This window comes from Aplysia californica, unplaced genomic scaffold, assembly GCF_000002075.1.
Source record: "Aplysia californica isolate F4 #8 unplaced genomic scaffold, AplCal3.0 scaffold00156, whole genome shotgun sequence".
Taxonomy (NCBI): domain Eukaryota; kingdom Metazoa; phylum Mollusca; class Gastropoda; order Aplysiida; family Aplysiidae; genus Aplysia; species Aplysia californica.
Genome location: NW_004797426.1, coordinates 1,017,088 through 1,035,508, shown reverse-complemented (window position 1 = coordinate 1,035,508; position 18,421 = coordinate 1,017,088). Strand labels below are relative to the sequence as shown.

The following is an 18,421-nucleotide window of genomic DNA, read 5'->3' as shown; positions in this document are numbered from 1 at the left end:
CCCCCGTCACAAAAAAACGCCCACACACACAAACAAGCAACATAACGACGGAATTACTACTAATAAAACGCAAACTATAAAAATAAAATCACGATTACAGAAATGATAGGTATACCTTTGACAACTCCTCAAAATACTTCTCAAAACGCTTCAGGTTGAGGTGGCCAGCTTCATTCAAGTAGCCTGGAAAAATAATTTTTTTTAAACAAATGTATAAAATCAATTCAAAACTTCTACAACAGAAGTGAAATTGCCTTCAAGTTCAATCACCAGCCAAACAACACAAGTGTTTAGTTTTAGTAAGTGTTTTACGGCACTTGCAACACAATAAGGTCGTATAAGTGCCAAAGATTAGAGGTGTTACAAGAGAGTAACAAACACCAAAAAAGGAGGAGGAGAGAGAAGGATGATAGCTTTTGATAGGAAAGAAGGAGCAAACCACACCAGAGCACCTGCCAACCACCCACCCACACCTTTTCATAAAACCTTAAAAATTTTCATTCCTGAGAAGACTTGATATGAACTGAAAACCGCATAGACGACCTTCAAAAGAAAGACCAGCATCCTTAATCTTTGTCCAAACAAGCCCCCTGGACATAGTATAACACAAGCCTGCCTAATCATCATCATCTTTATCATCTTCATCATCAAAGACTTAACAATTCCCCTTTTTCTTGTTTCGCTTTTCTAGAAAACATAACAATTTGCACACCCCCGGGCGAGGGTTGTGTTCCTGCGTGCTGTCGGCATCGCTGACCGTTTAGGAAGCCACAGCGCCAGAAGAGAGAGAGAGAGAGAGAGAGACCATGTCCAAACATTCTTGCGTAACCCACAAACAAGCGCACCAAATCAGGACATGGGACAAAAACAAACAAAAAAACCCCCATAAGTCTGCCAACAAAGTATCGTACCATCTAGCTGCGGTAAAACGGTCATGTATGTCCTCCAGAGCAGCGGCAAGGCGTCGTGGTGGATGTGGAGGTGGGGCAGGTGAGGGATGAAGTCGTTGCCCACCAGGAAGCCCATCAGGATCCAGTCATCGATGATATTCTCAAGGTTCCATTCAAATGGCAGCTTCCCCTAACAAACGGACACGCATAAAATAACAGTAAGGTAAAACTCGAAACCAATGTACACAGCTTTAAAAAAAAAAAAAAACTATTTTTTAATCACACAGAAAGAAACTATTGGTGAAATATTATTTCTCGCAGCACATTGTACTTGAACACAAAAGACAAAACAAACGATTTTAAGCTTTTGTTTTTTTAAGTTTTCGTAAGAGTTTTACGACACTTACAACACAATAAGGTCATACAAGTGCCGAAGATTAGAGGTGTTACATGAGAGTAGGCCTAACAAACACAAAAAAGAAGGAGGGGGAGATAAGGACGATAAATGTTTGAAAGGAAAGAAGGAGCAAACCACACCAGAGCACCCGCCAACCACCCACCGCAATATTTAAGGTATTTGGAAAATATAGGTCACATACCAGGTGAGGGGGTGAGGGGGAGGAGAGACGCAAGTCACAAGAGCTGCAAGCTAGCACTACGTTAAGTTCAAGTAAATCCCATTTTCACTGTGACCAAGACAATAGCGCAGCTGTACATTTAATTCCAATAACAACAATGACTTACTTTTAGTGAGGAGAACTCATAAGCAAGGTAGTCTCTTAGCAACGACAAGTGGAGAAGATGAAAAGTAGTCTCCTCTGGTGTTGTAGGTCTGCAACAAGTTCAATCGAGAATGCATATAAATTTGTAAGAACAATTAAGCCATAGCCTAGTTCCATCTAACAGCATAAATACACAACAAAACTCTTTTTAAAAAAATTATTTTACGTGTAGGTATTTTTACGCTTTCATTGATACAAGTTAGACCATTTAGAAAATGATGCGCTTCCGACTCTGCAGTTGGGGCCAACCCTCCGTGAGACGCGTACAGCCCTGCCGCAAAAAGACGGAGATACTCGACAAAGATGTGCTTCTCACTCAGGAATGAAACTTGGGCTATCGCGTTTTAGTTTTAGTCAGAGTTTTACGGCACTTGCAACACAATAAGGTCATATAAGTGCTGAAGATTAGAGGTGCTACAAGCGAGTAACAAACACAAAAAAGAAGGAGGAGAGATCAGGACGACAGATGCTTGATAAGAAAGAAGGAGCAAACCACACCAGAGCACCCGCCAACCACCCACGCTATCGCGTGTGACAGCCAACAACCTAACCACAACACCAAAGCCACCGGGGCAAAATTCTCGTCCTCCGGAGGAAAAAGTAAGACACCCAGACCTCAACGTGCACCAGTATCAATGGCGAGTGTAAAAAACTATCGAGACCCCCCCAATTTACTGGGGAACTTTTGATACTGTACCTATGCTGAGATGGTCACTTCAATAATAAAGCAGCATTTGCTTTGCCTTTTTCCCCAGTCGAAAATCCAAAATTTCTTTTATTGCTGCTGTTGCATACAAAACATATTATCATGCAATTTAGCGAAAGAAACAAAAGTTAAATAAGACAGCCACACAAACTTTCACACGTCGAAGCAGGCAGTAGGAAAACACTTTTCGGATGTTCTTCATTTCTATTAAAGACAGTCGACAATTTCTCTTCGTCAGCTTGACTACCACGGTAAAATATAATATATATAGTAACTGAGGTGTTTTTTACGGCCCCCGTCGACACAATTTAGATCCTAGCAGAAGTGGGCTGTTTCAAGGCTATCAGTCAGGGCCAAACTACGTTGGGATGGACGTAGCGTCCCAGGGGACAGCAGATGGAATATTCAATAAAAAGCTTCCCCAAGCGGGAATTGAACCCATGTCTCTTGAGTGCTAAGGAAAAGTGCCTAACATCTATTACATCACAGACGCCAGTCCCAACAACCTCATCATTCTGTGGCAATAATTATACTGATGTCCTTCCTATCACTAAAATGGAGTAGTCACAGCAGTCAAACGAATAAAACACATGAGTAAAACGTGGCATGACGGCTAAAATGTATGAAAATCAAAATCTGAGTAATACTGCATAGCTTTTCAAAAAGCCCATAATACCATGCACTCAAGACCATTATAGGTACGTTTTACACAGAGACTTTTTGTCCCATTTACAGTTGTACCTCTTATTGTTCTTGTCCTTCTTCCCACCAAAGCGAACTTCTTCTCGGAGCAGCGAGAAATGTGGTTCGTGACTGGTCAAACCAAGCATGATCTATGGGCACAAAAATACACCAAAATATGTGAATAGTCTATATATATGCCACAATAAACATCAGTTGTTCCTTTTGTTTTAGTAAGAGTTTTACGGCACTTGGAACACAATAAGGTCATAGAAGTGCGGAAGATCAGAGGTGTTACAAGAGAGTAACAAACACAAAGATTGCTTTTTATAGGAAAGAAGGAGCAAACACATCAGAGCACCTGCCAACCACCCACATATCAGTTGTTTACACGAGCACATTCACAACGCTGTGTTTCCTGGAATCAAGTTTCAATAAAAAGAGTGGAATCTACTAGCTGAGATAACTCAAAGAGCAATAAATTCTTTGGTCAAATCTAAAATGGCAAAAAAAACAACAAAAAATGAAACAGTTCAATGCAGCAATGCCTTATTCAACCATGTGAATCTTAGTTGAAGTAAAGTAACACCCCCCACCCTCAATGCCTTCAGACATCACAACATTCAAAGCCAGCCATTTTCTGTTTCTTTTGGACATAACTGCAACCCCTCTGTGACTTAACACTTTTCGGTAACTTGGCGTAATAATGCGCTGGTGAAAATTATCCATTCCGGCCGGTCACCTGGAGCAGTTCTGCGCCTGGCCTGGTAAGTCAGTTGCAGTCACTCTCCTGGCTGGGTGACCAGATGGGGTATTTTGTACTGCTGGCTGTGAGATTGCAAAGTGTTAAAATTTGCACTACGGGTCAAGCATATTCCAAATGGGATGGGGGGGGGGGAGGCAGCAGTATTTTTACCACAATCTTTACAGAAATAAAACTTGTAGTAAAGACTTACAAGATCGGCATCCAGACCATAGAGACAGTGTCTTGTGTCGGGGTCGTAGCCCGGCTGGCTCTTGGAGTAGCGGATAAAGTCCATCACTTTGTGCTCCCCCTCACCGGGAGTCTGCAGAAACATTGGTTAGTTTTAGTAAGTGTTTTACGGCACTTGCAACAAAATAAGGTCATTTAAGTGCCGAAGATTAGAGGTGTTACAAGAGAGTAACAAGCACGAAAAAGAAGGAGGGGAGATAAAGACGATAGGTGTTTGATAGGAAAGAAGGAGCAAACCACACCAAAGCACCCGCCAACCACACAGAAACTTTGGAACCACGAGGATGATACACATGATGTTACAGACACTACAAAACTTCGTTCTAGTATTAAGAATTTTACGGCACTTGCAACACAATAAGGTCATATAAGTGCCGAAGATTAGAGGTGTTACAAGAGAGTAACAAACACAAAAAAGGAGGAGAGATCTGGATGATAGATGTCCGATAAGAAAGAAGGAGCAAACCACACAAGAGCATCCGCCAACCACCCACAAATAAAGGTCTGACAAGGTTTTTCAGAACTAAAGAGACTACGTGGACAGACATTATGGATCAGAACAGACGAAAGTTCAATGCGGGAATCCCAAATTCTCATAAAAGAGACAAAAAGGTGGAAATTTCAGGAACAGAGGCACCCCATAGGTAAAATGCTCAAAGAACCCACGAAGGAATTGCCGTGCATCTCATTCAAAGCAAAGGGGACTGACCCCAAAGTCCTGAATCACCTTCACCCATCCCATCGGCTTCTTCCACCCCTCCCAGTTCATAGGTTTCCTCATGATGCTCGTTACCATTTGCATCCATATTAACTGACGGTGTATTCGAACACTTAAACAGCCAAAAACAAATTGAAAGTCAACTTGCAATTGGATTCGGCTATTTTAAAGCCGTACTGGTCATAAATAAAATATCACAAAACAACATGAACGAACATTCCATCTGAAAAAGCTGCACAATAAATACTTGAAAGGAAAGCGGAGAAGAAATAAGCAATCTCCGTTTTTTGTTTCAGTTGGGGTCTTACGGAATTCACAACTGCATAAGGTCATATGAGCGCCAGAAGATTAGAGGTGTTACAAGAGAGTAACAAACATAAAAAAGAAGGAGGGGAGATAAGGACGATATATGTTTGATAGGAAAAAAGAAGCAAACCACACCAGAGCACCCACCAACCACCCACAAGCAATCTCCTCCCACCCACAATTCATCTTGAACCCTGAATGCTATCCCCGACATACACGAAGAAATCTGTTACAGGTAACACACCTCATGGCCGGACAGGTAAATCTCTGGTCCTTGCCACAGAGGATCGTTTGTGATCTTGTCCACGACAAAATATTTCAAATGGTCTTGTAACCTCACCATGAAAGGAGTACCTGAGGATGCGATTTTAAAAAAGTGTAAAAATCGATGCACAAAAGGTATTCAAAAGAGCTGTGAAAAATCAATCTCGAAATAAGAGGAAGGCACCATGTAATGCAAAAACGATACAATGCCACCCCCCCCCCTCATGTTCCATCCTAGGAAACAATGAGCATCATTCAGATCTATGAGAGACATTCACTTTACAAGAGAGTAACAAACACAAAAAAGAAGGAGGAGAGATTTATAAAGACGATAGTCGTTTGATAGGAAAGAAGGAGCAAACCACACCAGAGCACCCGCCAACCACCCACTCACCTGGTGTGATGCAGTTGGAATCAAATCGTTTTTCCGTGGGGAGGACTTCTCCTCTTCCTTTGGCTTGTTCAATGAGGTTTTCTGCTTCTCTTGCAGATCTGAAAACCAAACCAGTTCAAATGGCTAGTAGGGAAATAAACTCTACATTACATTTTTACATGAAACATGATATGTAAGTTCAAACACACTTTGTCTTTTCGCGAACAAAAAAAATCAGCATGCCTCAACAGACAGACATTTAATTATCTTTTAGTCAGAACACAATATGTTACTGTTGTACATTGTACTGTATTGTAAAGCGCTCAGAGCCTGTGTACTTTAACCGGGGCTGAGCGCTATATAAAAGTCATTTATCATTACTATTATTATTAGTATCTCATAAACAGATGCCTTCATATGAACCTATCATCTTTATTATAAACCGAGAGCTTTCAACTTAGGCACAAAGTACAAATTTCTGAGTGGACAATCTGCTATTTAAACCATTAATTAACAGTAACCCCACCCCACCAAAAAAAAAAAGAAAAAGAAAAAAAGAACAACACACACACGATAAAACAACAGAGACAAAAACACAACACAACTGAGCAAAACTTAAAGAATAAAAAAGGATTTCAAAATAAAAAAGGAATGCAGGAAACGATTTACATTTTTTTAACACCTAGTGGAGTAAACAAGCTGTAAACCTAGTTCAGACTTTCAAGTACCAGGAGAAATAGATTGACACTGATCATTGCAACAATGTTCAGACTCTATTCTACCACAGCAAATGCTTATTCAACATACTCAAGATATATAATAATGGATTGCATTTATATAGCGCATATCCACTTATGCAATGCTCTATGCGCTTAACATGATACATATAATGGATTTACAAATCAATTTTAAAGGTACATAGTGTTACATACTCATGCAAACACATATTCACTCACGCACGCACCACACACATATACATACTCACATACACACAAACATACATATGCACATACGCACATACAAACTCACAACGATCTACAGCTTGGATGCATTCTGTCTAATCGAAATATGATGAAAATAGAAATGATTTTAGTTTCTTCTTAAAAATTTCCAGATTTTCTGCTTCTCTGATAGTTTTTGGAAGCCCATTCCAAACAAGTGGGGCAAAATATGAAAAAGAGCGTTGGCCATATGATTTGTAATTTATTTTAGGCTTAACAAGGGTTGTTTTGTCACTAGATGATCTGAGCGTTCTAGGAGGCACATAGGGTGTTAAAAGCTGTTTTAGATAGTCCGGTGATAAATCATTTAAGCACTTGTAGCAAGTTAAACAGATTTTATATATTAAAAGCTCTTTCACTGGGAGCCAGTGTAATGCTTTTAAAATAGGAGTCACATGATCATGCTTTAGTTTTTTAGTAATTATTTTGGCAGCAATATTTTGTACTCTTTGTAGTTGTTGTAACTGTTCATCAGGTACACCAGCCAGTAAGGAATTGCAATAATCAATCCTTGACAATATAAGTGATGTTATTAAAGTTTTGGTGACACCAACAGATAGATATTTTCTAATGCTCCCTATTTTCTTCAGCTGGAGATATAGATTTTTACAAAGATTGGATACATGGTATTTCACTGACATACCTTGATCTAGCATCACACCTAAATTTCTTATTTTAGTTTGGGCTGATACTTCGTGGCCATTGATGTTTATTCTGATATTGTCGATTTCATTGCATGCGCTGCTACGAAGAAATAATATTTCGGTCTTATCCTCATTTAATTTTAATTTGTTCTTGAACATCCATTTTCTTATATCATTGATACATCTGGCGATTCTATCTATGAGATTGTGTACATTGTCAGTTGTAGTGAATCCATACAGCTGTGTATCGTCTGCATAAAGATGGTAATTGAGGGCATATAAAGAAATTATTGATGACAGACTTTGCGTGTACACTGTAAAGATGACAGGACCAAGGACCGAACCCTGAGGAACTCCGTATTTTAGAGGTAACCTATCTGACATATCATTGCCAATTTTCACTGACATAAATCTATTGTCTAGATATGATTTAAACCACATTAGAACAGTACCTGATAGTAAAAATGACTTTTCCAATCTCTCTAGTAAAATTTCGTAGTCGATGGTATCGAACGCCGCTGACAAATCAAGCAGAACCAAAACACAGACTTTTTATTATCGATTTAATTTAAAACATCTGATGATACCTTTAAAAGAGCGGTTTCCGTACTGTGGTGCCCTTTATAAGCAGATTGAAAAGGTTCTTCCATGTCATTGGCCTTTAGATGTTGTTGAACTTGACACAAAACGATTTTCTCCAGGATTTTTGATAAAAAGTTTAGATTGGAAACTGGCCTAAAATTTCTCATGTCGTTTTCATCAAGACCTTGTTTTTTAAGTAAAGGTTTTACAATGGCTTGTTTGAAAAGATCAGGTACGACTCCAGTGGTGAGTGACATATTAATAAAACGAGTAACATATGGTGCAAGATCTTCGATGCACGTAACTAACAATGAAGTGGGTATTGGGTCTAAGTCGCATGTTTTAGCGGGGGACTCTTTGATATACTTAATGACATCTTTCTCTGATACCACTTTAAATTCACTCAATGTTGATTTGTTCATAATTGCAAGATTTTCATCAACAACTATATTTGTATTTACATCTAACATATCAGAGTCTAAATCAGTTCTTATTCTTTCAATTTTATCATTGAAAAAGTGCAGAAAATTACAACAAAGTTCTTTATCAGTTCCAGGTGGAAACCGTGTACAATTCTCCCTTCCCAATAATTGATCAGATAATCGAAAAAGTTCCTTGCAGGAGTTTACATTTTGAAATTTGTTAAGATAGAATTGTCTCTTGTTGTTTTCAATCAGGGTGTTGACGTTGTTACGTTCAGTTGCCAAAATCTGTTTGTGGACGTGGAGGCCTAGAGTCCGTGCCAGAGAAGTGAAAATGATCACACATTCCCCAACATGTAAATCATCATCATCATCATCCAGTGCCAGATCTGCGACAGATATCTGTGATCATGGTTCTCTATTCATTCCTTTGCTCAGATGCTCTTAAAAAAGCAATGTTTCCCTGATCGTTCCCCGTTACCCATTTGTTTTGGTTCCTCTGGGCCTACACCTGCCTCATTTGTCTTCAATTTTGCCAGTGAGAGCTAGAAGACCCTTATAATGTCTATTCAGGCGTCCCAAAAACTGCATTTATTTGTCGTTTCCTGATTGTTTTTAAAAGTGAGCATCTCGCGTGGGCTTCACCAAGCACTACATAATTAGATATAAATTTATGTAAACATGTAAATACACACTTGAATCTACGTCCTCTCTGCTGGTTCATCTTGGCTCGGGGAGCTACGCCATCCACAGCCATGTAGAACACCTTTCTTGGTTTTATCATGCGAAACAGAAACTGTGGGCAGCGTAAATATCATGTATCAGAAGATGAAGCGAAAGAAAACAGAAGAATTTTCAAGTTCCATTTAATCATTTAAAAACACAGTGTGCGACAAAACTGAAGAAAATCTTAAAATCCAATTTTTATGCTCCATTTAAAAACAGTGTACCACAAAACTTTAAAAATTGTAATCCAGTTTTATGCTCCATTTAAAAAGTCACAGTGTAAACATTAAAAACAGTTTAGTTTTAGTTTTAGTAAGAGTTTTACGGCACTTGCAATGCAATAAATAAGGTCATAAGTGCCAAAGATTAGTAATGTTACAAGAGAACAAACATAAAAAAGAAAAAGGAGAGATCAGGAAGAAAGATGTCTGATAGGAAAGAAAGAGCAAATCACACCAGACCACCTGCAAACCACCCACAAAAAAAGTTTATATCACAAGTGTGACATATTGAGAGTGAAAATAAAAACAGAGAACACAACAACAGCAGAAGCTGTTTGATCTTACATCAATGTAATGACAAATGTCTTTGAAAATCTGTTCCTCCGTGATGCGGAAATGAGGATTTTCATCATCAGGATGCGAGCATACGTGAACGATGCCATTCATGTCCAGGTACAGGTTGTCAAACTCTGGTAACTGAAATAACGACAAAAGGAACAAACTTATAACGACAAGAAGAACAAACCTTTCTAAGAGCATCAATATGTGAGAGTAGAAAAGGCAAGATGACACAAACCAAGTCCAAGACACAGCCACGGATAGGCAGAAATATTAAATTAAACACACAAGAGGAACAAAAAGGATTAAAGTACAGAGCTAGGAAATATTAAAAATCAGGAGCAAGACAACAATGCAAATGAAGACAGACAACGTCTTTTGGACTGAAGAGTGGTTACTTTGGCCGCAAATGGGACGAGATAATGATAGCCTACCTGTAGGCCTAGCCTATTTTATTTTATAGAGACCAATGACTTAGCAAGTTATCTTGACCTCCTAGAGCGTCTCTTGGCCAAGACATCGAACGATAGTCAAGCCGTCCAGTTGAGCGATTATCAAGGCCGTGAGCATACTTTTAAAATTAGATCTTAATCTAGATCTATACATTAGAGAGCCGTGCTGTACGTAGGGGGGGAAATGCCATGATTCGATGAATGAGACCATGAATGATGAATGACATGGACCATGGTCATGATGAGAGGCTCCCCGCTAAACTGGCTAAACGAGAGGACTTCCGTAACAAGCGACCACTATGAGACAGATCAGAATCATGGGTCTCAACTCAGAATTCTAAAAAAGGAGGAACTTTCCGGGTGATCGCCACAGAAGCCCATTTTCGCGAAACACCCATTATTATTATACTGTTGAACCCTAGAATGCTGAAATAAAAACCATCAATTTATCAAAGCAATGTTATTTCACAAAAATTTGAGAGTTTGGGAGATAATTTCAAGTAGAGTCACGTACCAAATTTTTAATATTTACAATCTTGATTACGTACAGAAAGTGGTGGCGCCTGGAGTCTAGTGCGACTTATTTACATTTTCCTTTCATCATATTCGCCTGTTTAAATCAGAACATCGACTGTCATGATTCATGTTATATATAGGCCTATATAATAAATGTGAATGACAAAAATTAATATACTCAAACTCAAAGTAGAGTACACGTAGAATAGCCCAAGTAGACCTATTCAGTGTGAGAGGTGTAAGAACTGCGGGAGGGCAAGATGCAGTGATACTGAAAATCTGCGAATCTTGAACAGAAAGCTAAAATATAGAGATCTAATTTAATGTCACCAACCCAATGAAACACGAACACTTAGACCCTTAAGTTCCATAACACGCTTCTTACAAGTTATGACGGCTCTCGATTTCACACAAGGCCTGCAACAACGCACAATTTACTTTGCAGTTTGCAGAGAGCTGAAGTAGTAATCAAAATTCTATACTACATTAAACATTTATTTCCAGTTTCAGTTTTTTTTCCCTCTGGTGTTGCGTCCAGCCCTCCCCCTATCAATAATCTCCCCCCTTACCTGAGTCCTGTACATGATGTACTTCGCAGCGCTCAGAACGCGCGGAGGTTCATTGACCGGTCACAAAAGCGACCCCAACAAGACGCTTGTATAACTTTCTTTTCTTTTTTTTTTTTTTGTTGCCCCCCCCACAAGTGACAGCACAGTGACAAATACCGGTATTGATTTATTGTCATGGCCACACCACGTTTGTAATGCCGAGCCTGCATGTTACAATGAATGTTGCATTATCAGACAATTACTGACAAATTTCTGGGTGGTAACGAAAGCGAAAGTAGATCTTGATTTTCCAGTCAGTCGAGCCTTGGTGACACAATTCCGCTTGCTGTCAAAGCCGCCAGTTCGCGTGAAACGTACTCTCAGAGCCAAATTAATTATTAATATCACAATCGCGACCGGCAGAAATGAACTTGAAGACGTTATTGGAAATGGTTTTCAAATATTTCAGATCTTTTATCATGTATTTTCCCGTGTCTCTGCGATTTTTTTTTAATTCTCGGGGCCTGGCAGTCACCCTGCTCCCAATAACTCTCTTTCTGATTGGCCCGCTGTTGCAGCAGTAGCAGAGTTTAGCGGAGGGGATGGCGGTAGCAGAAATCCGCTAAATAGCGGACTATTGAGACCCATGAGAATTGACGGCTAGGGGTAGGGGTAGATCTAGGGGTAGGGGTATGGGGTAGGGTTTGGGTTTGGGTTAGGGTTAGGGTTTGGGTTAGGCCTCTTCTTTATTGTGTTTGATGGGGTGGTCGCTCGTTACGGAAGTCCTTCCGGCTAAACTAAACTAATGTAGCCTACAAAAGTAAGAGGGCCGTGCTTCTAAACTGTTTTAGAAACATAGATTCTAGTGGTAAAAGTGAATCATGTGGAATTTCTCCTGAAATTTAATCTGAAAAAGGTGGTCCTGCGCTGGATGTAGATACAGGATCTAGATCTAGATCTAGATCTAGCCTTGTTTTAATGTTGCACAACACCTGCAATAAACAGATTCAAAATAGATCCTTGGAATCGTTGCAGTTTCCCACCTGGAACTCCTTCACAACCTCGCTGAGGCACGGGTACCTCTCACTAATCCATCTGTAAAATTTGGGAACTCCCATCGTTATAGATTTTGAAAGAAATTTGGCCGAACAGGCCCTCTGAAGTTTAGAATTTACAGCTTCGTGTGAGTATGGATCATTTTCCAAATGGACACTGCCTCTATGAAATTTCGTTTGATATTGAAACTACCACTGTGTTCTCGTTGAATAGCTAAATCTCGGGGTTTCCGACGAGATCGGGAAATGTGAGAGAAAAGGTATTTTTTCAAAGTGACCCATAATTTTATGTACCCCAAGAGGTCAATGCGTTGCCACCACTCAAACTGCATAATATTTAATTTACATGTCAATAGGCTATGGTTCCGTTCTCTCTCTCTCTCTCTCTCTCTCTCTCTCTCTCTCTCTCTCTCTCTCTCTCATGTCGACTGTACTGTTCTCAGTGCTAACAATATGGTGTTTTAAAATGAAAATATATAATAAATATAAATTACAATGGCGACCTGTAGTTTACAAAATTGTTCTGTATTGGTGTAATCAGAGAGGGTTTACTTACACATCTGGTGCAATCTAATTGTGTAATGTGGCTCTCAATTCTACAAGTAATAATAAGACGTACAAAGTTGTTTGTATTTTTGGCATTCATTGTAACCCAAATTTCCCCACCTTAATAATCCATTACTGTACTAGTCGTAGGCCTACTGGCGTATTCCCTTTAAAAAAATCGATCATTATATAACGCTCTCCGGTTTTAGTTGGCTTATATATTCATTTTTCTGTGTGCTTTCGTGTTATAACCTACATGCAGATACAATTTGTTTTTTTTTAAACCTGTTTAAAATTTTACAAGAACCTTGTGGTTGTACTGAATAACTCTATCTGTTTATCCAAGCCTATGCGGTTGTAGGCCTACGTCCCTCCTGGGAATTAAGCTGAAAACAAACTTGTGGTTCTTTTCTTAACGTGAGACTTTTCACAATTCATGGACGAAATTAACATTGCTCACTCAGAAAATAATTTATGGGACAAGAATATTTATGAAAATTAATGATGTATGGATCGTTAATGTGCATATATGGTTGTCAGGATTTCAGACCTGTTTTTTCTTTAAAGGGTTGGGGGGTGGAGAGAGAGAGAGAGAGAGAGAGAGAGAGAGAGAGAGAGAGAGAGAGAGAGAGAGAGAGAGAGAGAAAGAGAGAGATTTCAGTTACATGTACTCGGATCAAGGCCAAGTTGCAATGAACCCGATGAGTATACAGAGAGAGTGTGGCCTCATTTGAAATACGAAAATTTTGTGTTAAGAAAGAAAAAAACGATAAATTCTCGGACTGCACAAGTAAACCCCAACCTCACCAGGTAGGCCTACTCACCATCCGTACGGGACTTTAAAACATGGATTTCAAAACCAGGGATTTAAGACACATTAACCCCCCCACACACACACACACAAACACATAACTTCCGCCCCAGCCCCCTTACGCGCTTTCTTAAAATTGCGGCCTCATAATGAAACATTTTTAATTGTCAAAGGCCCATAGTCAGGAATGTAAAGATATACAATTGTTCAGTGGCGGTTATTTAGAATTCAACTAACACACAGAAATCGAAATGTGATACCACAAGTAAAAAATTACTCAGTTTCCCACAACCCATTTTTTGGGGGGCATAGCTGTCTGCGATTCTTTGGACTCCGAATCAAAGGGATTTACAAAATGACCATGTTTACCGTCCAAATGGAATATTTGCCAAAGTAAACTTGGCCACCTTGAAATCAAACTCAGAGCCTCTAGGAAGGCAAAGATCCTAAAGATTACACTTCTTGATCTGATGCGGATCGGGTGCACGCTAACGCACCACGCGTACACACACATACACATGCATGCATGAACGAACGCATGCACACACACATGCATGCACGCACGCACAAACTCACACACGCACATACTCACACACACACACATACACAACACAACACAACACAATAGACTAATAAGCAAATTCAGACGTATATATATTAGAAAACAACTCACAAAACTGTCAAACCGTTCAATGGTTTTTTTATTTGAAAAATACAATCAATCCGCTTTGACATATACACAGGGGCGTTGGAAAGCTATTCCCAATACAATAAATTTAGATAATAGTTGCTTGTTCAAAGTAAAAAAAGAAAATAGGTAAATTTGAGGAGCATATATATGTTCCTCATTGTCTCACACATGCATGCCTTGTTTCTGGTTATGCAGGAAACATTATCTTGAGCCCATACGACGTGGGGAACTGGACTGTGCCACCACTGCAAAGAGGAAATTTACTCGTTAATCTGATCCGTACGCTTTGCATAGATCTAGCAGTCTGTCAAAATGATTTTTTGAAAAATACTGAAAGTTTCAAAGAGATTTTCATACTAGAAGTATTCTAAAGTGTGAAAAATACAACCCCAGGGGTACAAAATGACCCCAGGGTGTACGGATAGGGTTAATGTTAAGACTCTGCTGTACAGCATTTTGAAAAGGGACATGATGTACGACTAATTTGTCTTACTCTGAGGACTTGATTATATATACATGAAACACATTCGCATTGGGGAAGGAGCAGTTTCAGTAACAGTAACAAAATCAGAATGTAAGAACATTTCCATCAAAGTTTAGCATCTTTCCCGCTGACTTCACGTCTGCTTTGGCCATGGTGTCCAGACATGCAGCTATACTCTCGTCTGCAGTCATATGACCCAGATCAGTGCCCATGTCTGTCTTCACCCAGCCTGGATGTATAGACGTCACGAGTATCCCAGCATCTCGTAGCTCATGATCAAGCATAATGGTCGCCATGTTTAGAGCTGTCTTAGAGCATCTGAAACCAAAAAAAGAAAAATTTAAGACAAAAATAAAGACATTAGCGTTTACAAGTATAATGTTAACTTTTAGTCATTCAAAAGAAAGTTGAAATCATCCAAGAATAAAATGACAGAAGTAAGGGTGTGAAAGTGATAGTATAAAATTTCTCTGTGACAGCTTTGTGGTTGTATTAGCTTTAGTAAGAGTTTTACGGCACTTGCAACACAATAAGGTCATATAAGTGCCGAAGATTAGAGGTGCTACAAGAGAGTAACAAACACAAAAAAGAAGGAGGGGAGATAAGGACGATAGATATTTGATAGGAAAAGCAAACCACACTAGAGCACCCGCCAACCACCCATGCTTTGTGGTTGAATGCAGCGTCTCGGAAGTGTATCTGGTACATTGTGGTTAGTCACATGAGACTAATTGAAAAACACCACAGTAGACAGTCGAACGCACAAGTACCATTTAAATGGTACCTCTCTTAGCTGGAATGTACATTCTGTGGCTCTGTCCCAGTCTGTTCAGAATACTGCATGTGATCTCTACTGTTCACATTAACTTCTGCATAAACAGATGCACCCAAGACTGGCCAGTTGCAACAAATTAATCCTGGCCTGCCCCCCCCCTTCTCCCTTAAATGAGGTTCGCCCCCTCCCCTGAAAGTAAAATGTATCTTTTCTCCCTTCTGCATCTATGCATCATATATGTATTATAAATATATGAGATACACACAGACCAAACAAGAAACAGACGTACTTATAGTGTAAGCTTACTCCTCCCCTATAGTTTTGTGTGAAGTCCTGTGACGCTAGCAGAGCGGAGATGTTGACGACACCGGCACGGCTACAGCTGAGAGGATCACTCGACTTCTGTGCCGCTGCCTTTTTTAACAAGGGAAGTAACTTTTGAACCAGAATGATTGGGCCTAAAATAGAAAGATAGTTAAGATGATTTTTGTCCTTATTAAAACTCACATATACAAAATTGAATAGTTCATGAATTTGCTCGCATACATGAATCATACTCCGAATAAAGTTGCAACTCTCATTTACTTCTCTGGGAAACATTTTCATGCAATTTAAAAACACAATTGCAAAAGATATCATTTATCTATAACAAGGCAGTTGATTAACATCCAATTGTAAAAGTTGCTCTGGCTCAAGCCTTCATCTTTTCAACATGGCATGACATGGCGCACAAGCTGGGAAGGATGGCCCAGGACAGAGACAAATGGAAGGAGTTTGTATGTGGCCTATACCCTGCCAGGGGGGAAAGGCATTATTGATGATGATGATGATGACATGGTGCAGTTTAAAAGCCTCTTAGTTTAGTTATTAAATTTTAGTAATGTTTTATAAACCGTGCAACTGCATGAGGTCACATGAGCACCAAGGGGTGAATGTCAACATAGATAGAAGTCCAAACAGGGAATCAGGCTTACTCTGCTCACCTCTCTAGCCTCAACAGCACAAAGTCTGCTTCGACTATCAAAGCACCCCGGAAATAGCAATTCACAAGAACTATCTAATGATAGCGAGATGATAAAATGTAATTAATAATAAATGTTGTCTTCTTTAAAATGACCATACATTTTAAACAAAAGCAATTTTTTTTTACCTTCTATGTAAAAAGCCGAAGGAAAAAGGTCTTTGATTCATCAATCATTTCAGTTAGAACAAAACAGAAACTTTTAGAGAGACTGAAAAAGCATCGTAACAAAGCAAAACAAATCTTACTTGTAACATTCACGTTGAAATGCTTCTGCATCAGAGCACGTGATTGGTCCTCAAGGCTTCCCCCAAACAGCTTAGTGACCGTCAGATGTCCCTTCTCGTGGTCATCCTTGCCTTTGCTCACATCCACATCCCTGGACTTAGTGCCCACAGGTTCAAAGATGCCGCTGTTGTTGATGAGTAGAGAGAGGCCTTTCTCCCCGACTGCGGATGTCGTTGTCTGTTGGTGGAAGACAAAAAAAAAGACTTTAAAAATAGACCAAAGACAAAAAAAAAAGACTAACACTTTGCCGCCTCATCTCGGTGATTGGCGATGTTTACCACCCAGCTTCTTTGGATTTTCCCCAAAATATGATGGCAAAGTGTTAAAAAATAGACCAAAGGCAAAAAACCCCCATTATAACAAGACAAAAGAAAAAGAAAAAAACCCAGTAACTTTAGGTTGCCTTTCTATAACGACAACTCTCTATCACCACATTTTTTTCTGGACCCGACGATGTCGTTATAGAGAGACTGCATAATTGTATATATATAATTATAAATATATATACAGTTGACTTTGGATGTGTTGATGTCGTCCGGGGAGTGAAAAAATGATCAACCCATCCAAAGTTCAATTTAACTGCTGGGACTTGTACTTGAAAAGATGAAGAGGTGCTGCGACCCATAAAACAAGACCAGCTTAACCCAATTAAAGAGGCTGTCCTATTTATAACCTCTTTGACTTAACAACGGAAGATCAACTCCATGCAAACGAGTTCAGCACAAATAGATCAAGTCAACTGTACATGTACACATATCTTATGGTCTATATTATATATATCTATACATATTACATGTATATTGTGAAAGTTCGTCACTTTGGCCGCCTAAAACTTCCCACCCACTTAACTTTCGAATTTGACAAAGTTAACGGTGGTTCAGAATCATTTAAGGGGTGCACAGTTTTACTGAGGCGCCTGAAGTCACTGTAGTTTAATTTTCAGTTTATCATTAGTTTCGTTTAGATCTAATCTTGGGAAAGTCCGTCTTCTAAGACGCCATTGTGAACAGGTGAGGCTTCCATTCACTAACCGTGTGCACCTTTGAAATTCTGGAGTGTACAACCACGAAAGAGGAATAGAGAATCAATCTATACATCTCTATATCTAGACCTTCTAATTTTTTTGCATCTCTCAAGATTTGCTGCTCCATCCCAGTAGAGTGTAAATATAGTAGGCCAATGACTTCCAGTTAAAGTTAATGCAGGGATCCTTCCTTTCATCGAAAAAGGGTCCACCTAGTATATATAATATATCAACACCAACCTTCACACATTCCTCAATGTCCTCATCTTTCTCCACGTCCAGCTTCACCACCTTGACTGAACTGTTGGCCTGGGACAAAGCCTGTAGCTCTGACGCCCCGCTGGGATTACGGCATGTTGCTATGATAACCTCGGGCGGAGACGGAAGCTTGATCAGCTGTTTGACGAAGGTCAGCCCAAGGCCACGGGATGCACCAGTCACCAGTACAGTGCGCGCTGCAAGAGGCATCTTGTGGATGGAATGACAACATCAAATAATTAATTTTATGTGTGTGTGTATGTGTGTGTGTGTGTGTGTGTGTGTGTGAGAGAGAGAGAGAGA

The 18,421-nt window shown here is 39.6% G+C and overlaps 2 protein-coding genes across 2 annotated transcripts in view; both read right to left on the bottom strand.

Moving 5' to 3' along the window:
- LOC101850331 (5'-3' exoribonuclease 1) overlaps positions 1 to 12,623 on the bottom strand; it is a gene marked incomplete in the record, with an annotated part of 54,945 nt that extends 42,322 nt beyond the window's left edge. The window contains 10 exon segments of the mRNA XM_013082045.2: positions 116 to 183; positions 912 to 1,080; positions 1,635 to 1,722; positions 3,120 to 3,211; positions 4,016 to 4,126; positions 5,322 to 5,431; positions 5,736 to 5,833; positions 9,059 to 9,159; positions 9,656 to 9,787; positions 12,209 to 12,623. Of these exon segments, the coding sequence (XP_012937499.1) occupies positions 116 to 183; positions 912 to 1,080; positions 1,635 to 1,722; positions 3,120 to 3,211; positions 4,016 to 4,126; positions 5,322 to 5,431; positions 5,736 to 5,833; positions 9,059 to 9,159; positions 9,656 to 9,787; positions 12,209 to 12,283 (1,044 nt within the window).
- Positions 12,624 to 14,612: 1,989 nt separating this feature from the next.
- On the bottom strand, positions 14,613 to 18,328 carry LOC101845398 (uncharacterized oxidoreductase C663.06c; the record flags this gene model as incomplete). The annotated part of the gene is given in 4 exon segments (XM_005097525.3): positions 14,613 to 15,070; positions 15,817 to 15,985; positions 16,797 to 17,013; positions 18,101 to 18,328. Coding segments are annotated over 4 exon segments (849 nt in total). The 3' UTR covers positions 14,613 to 14,835.
- Between the last annotated feature and the right edge of the window lie 93 nt (positions 18,329 to 18,421).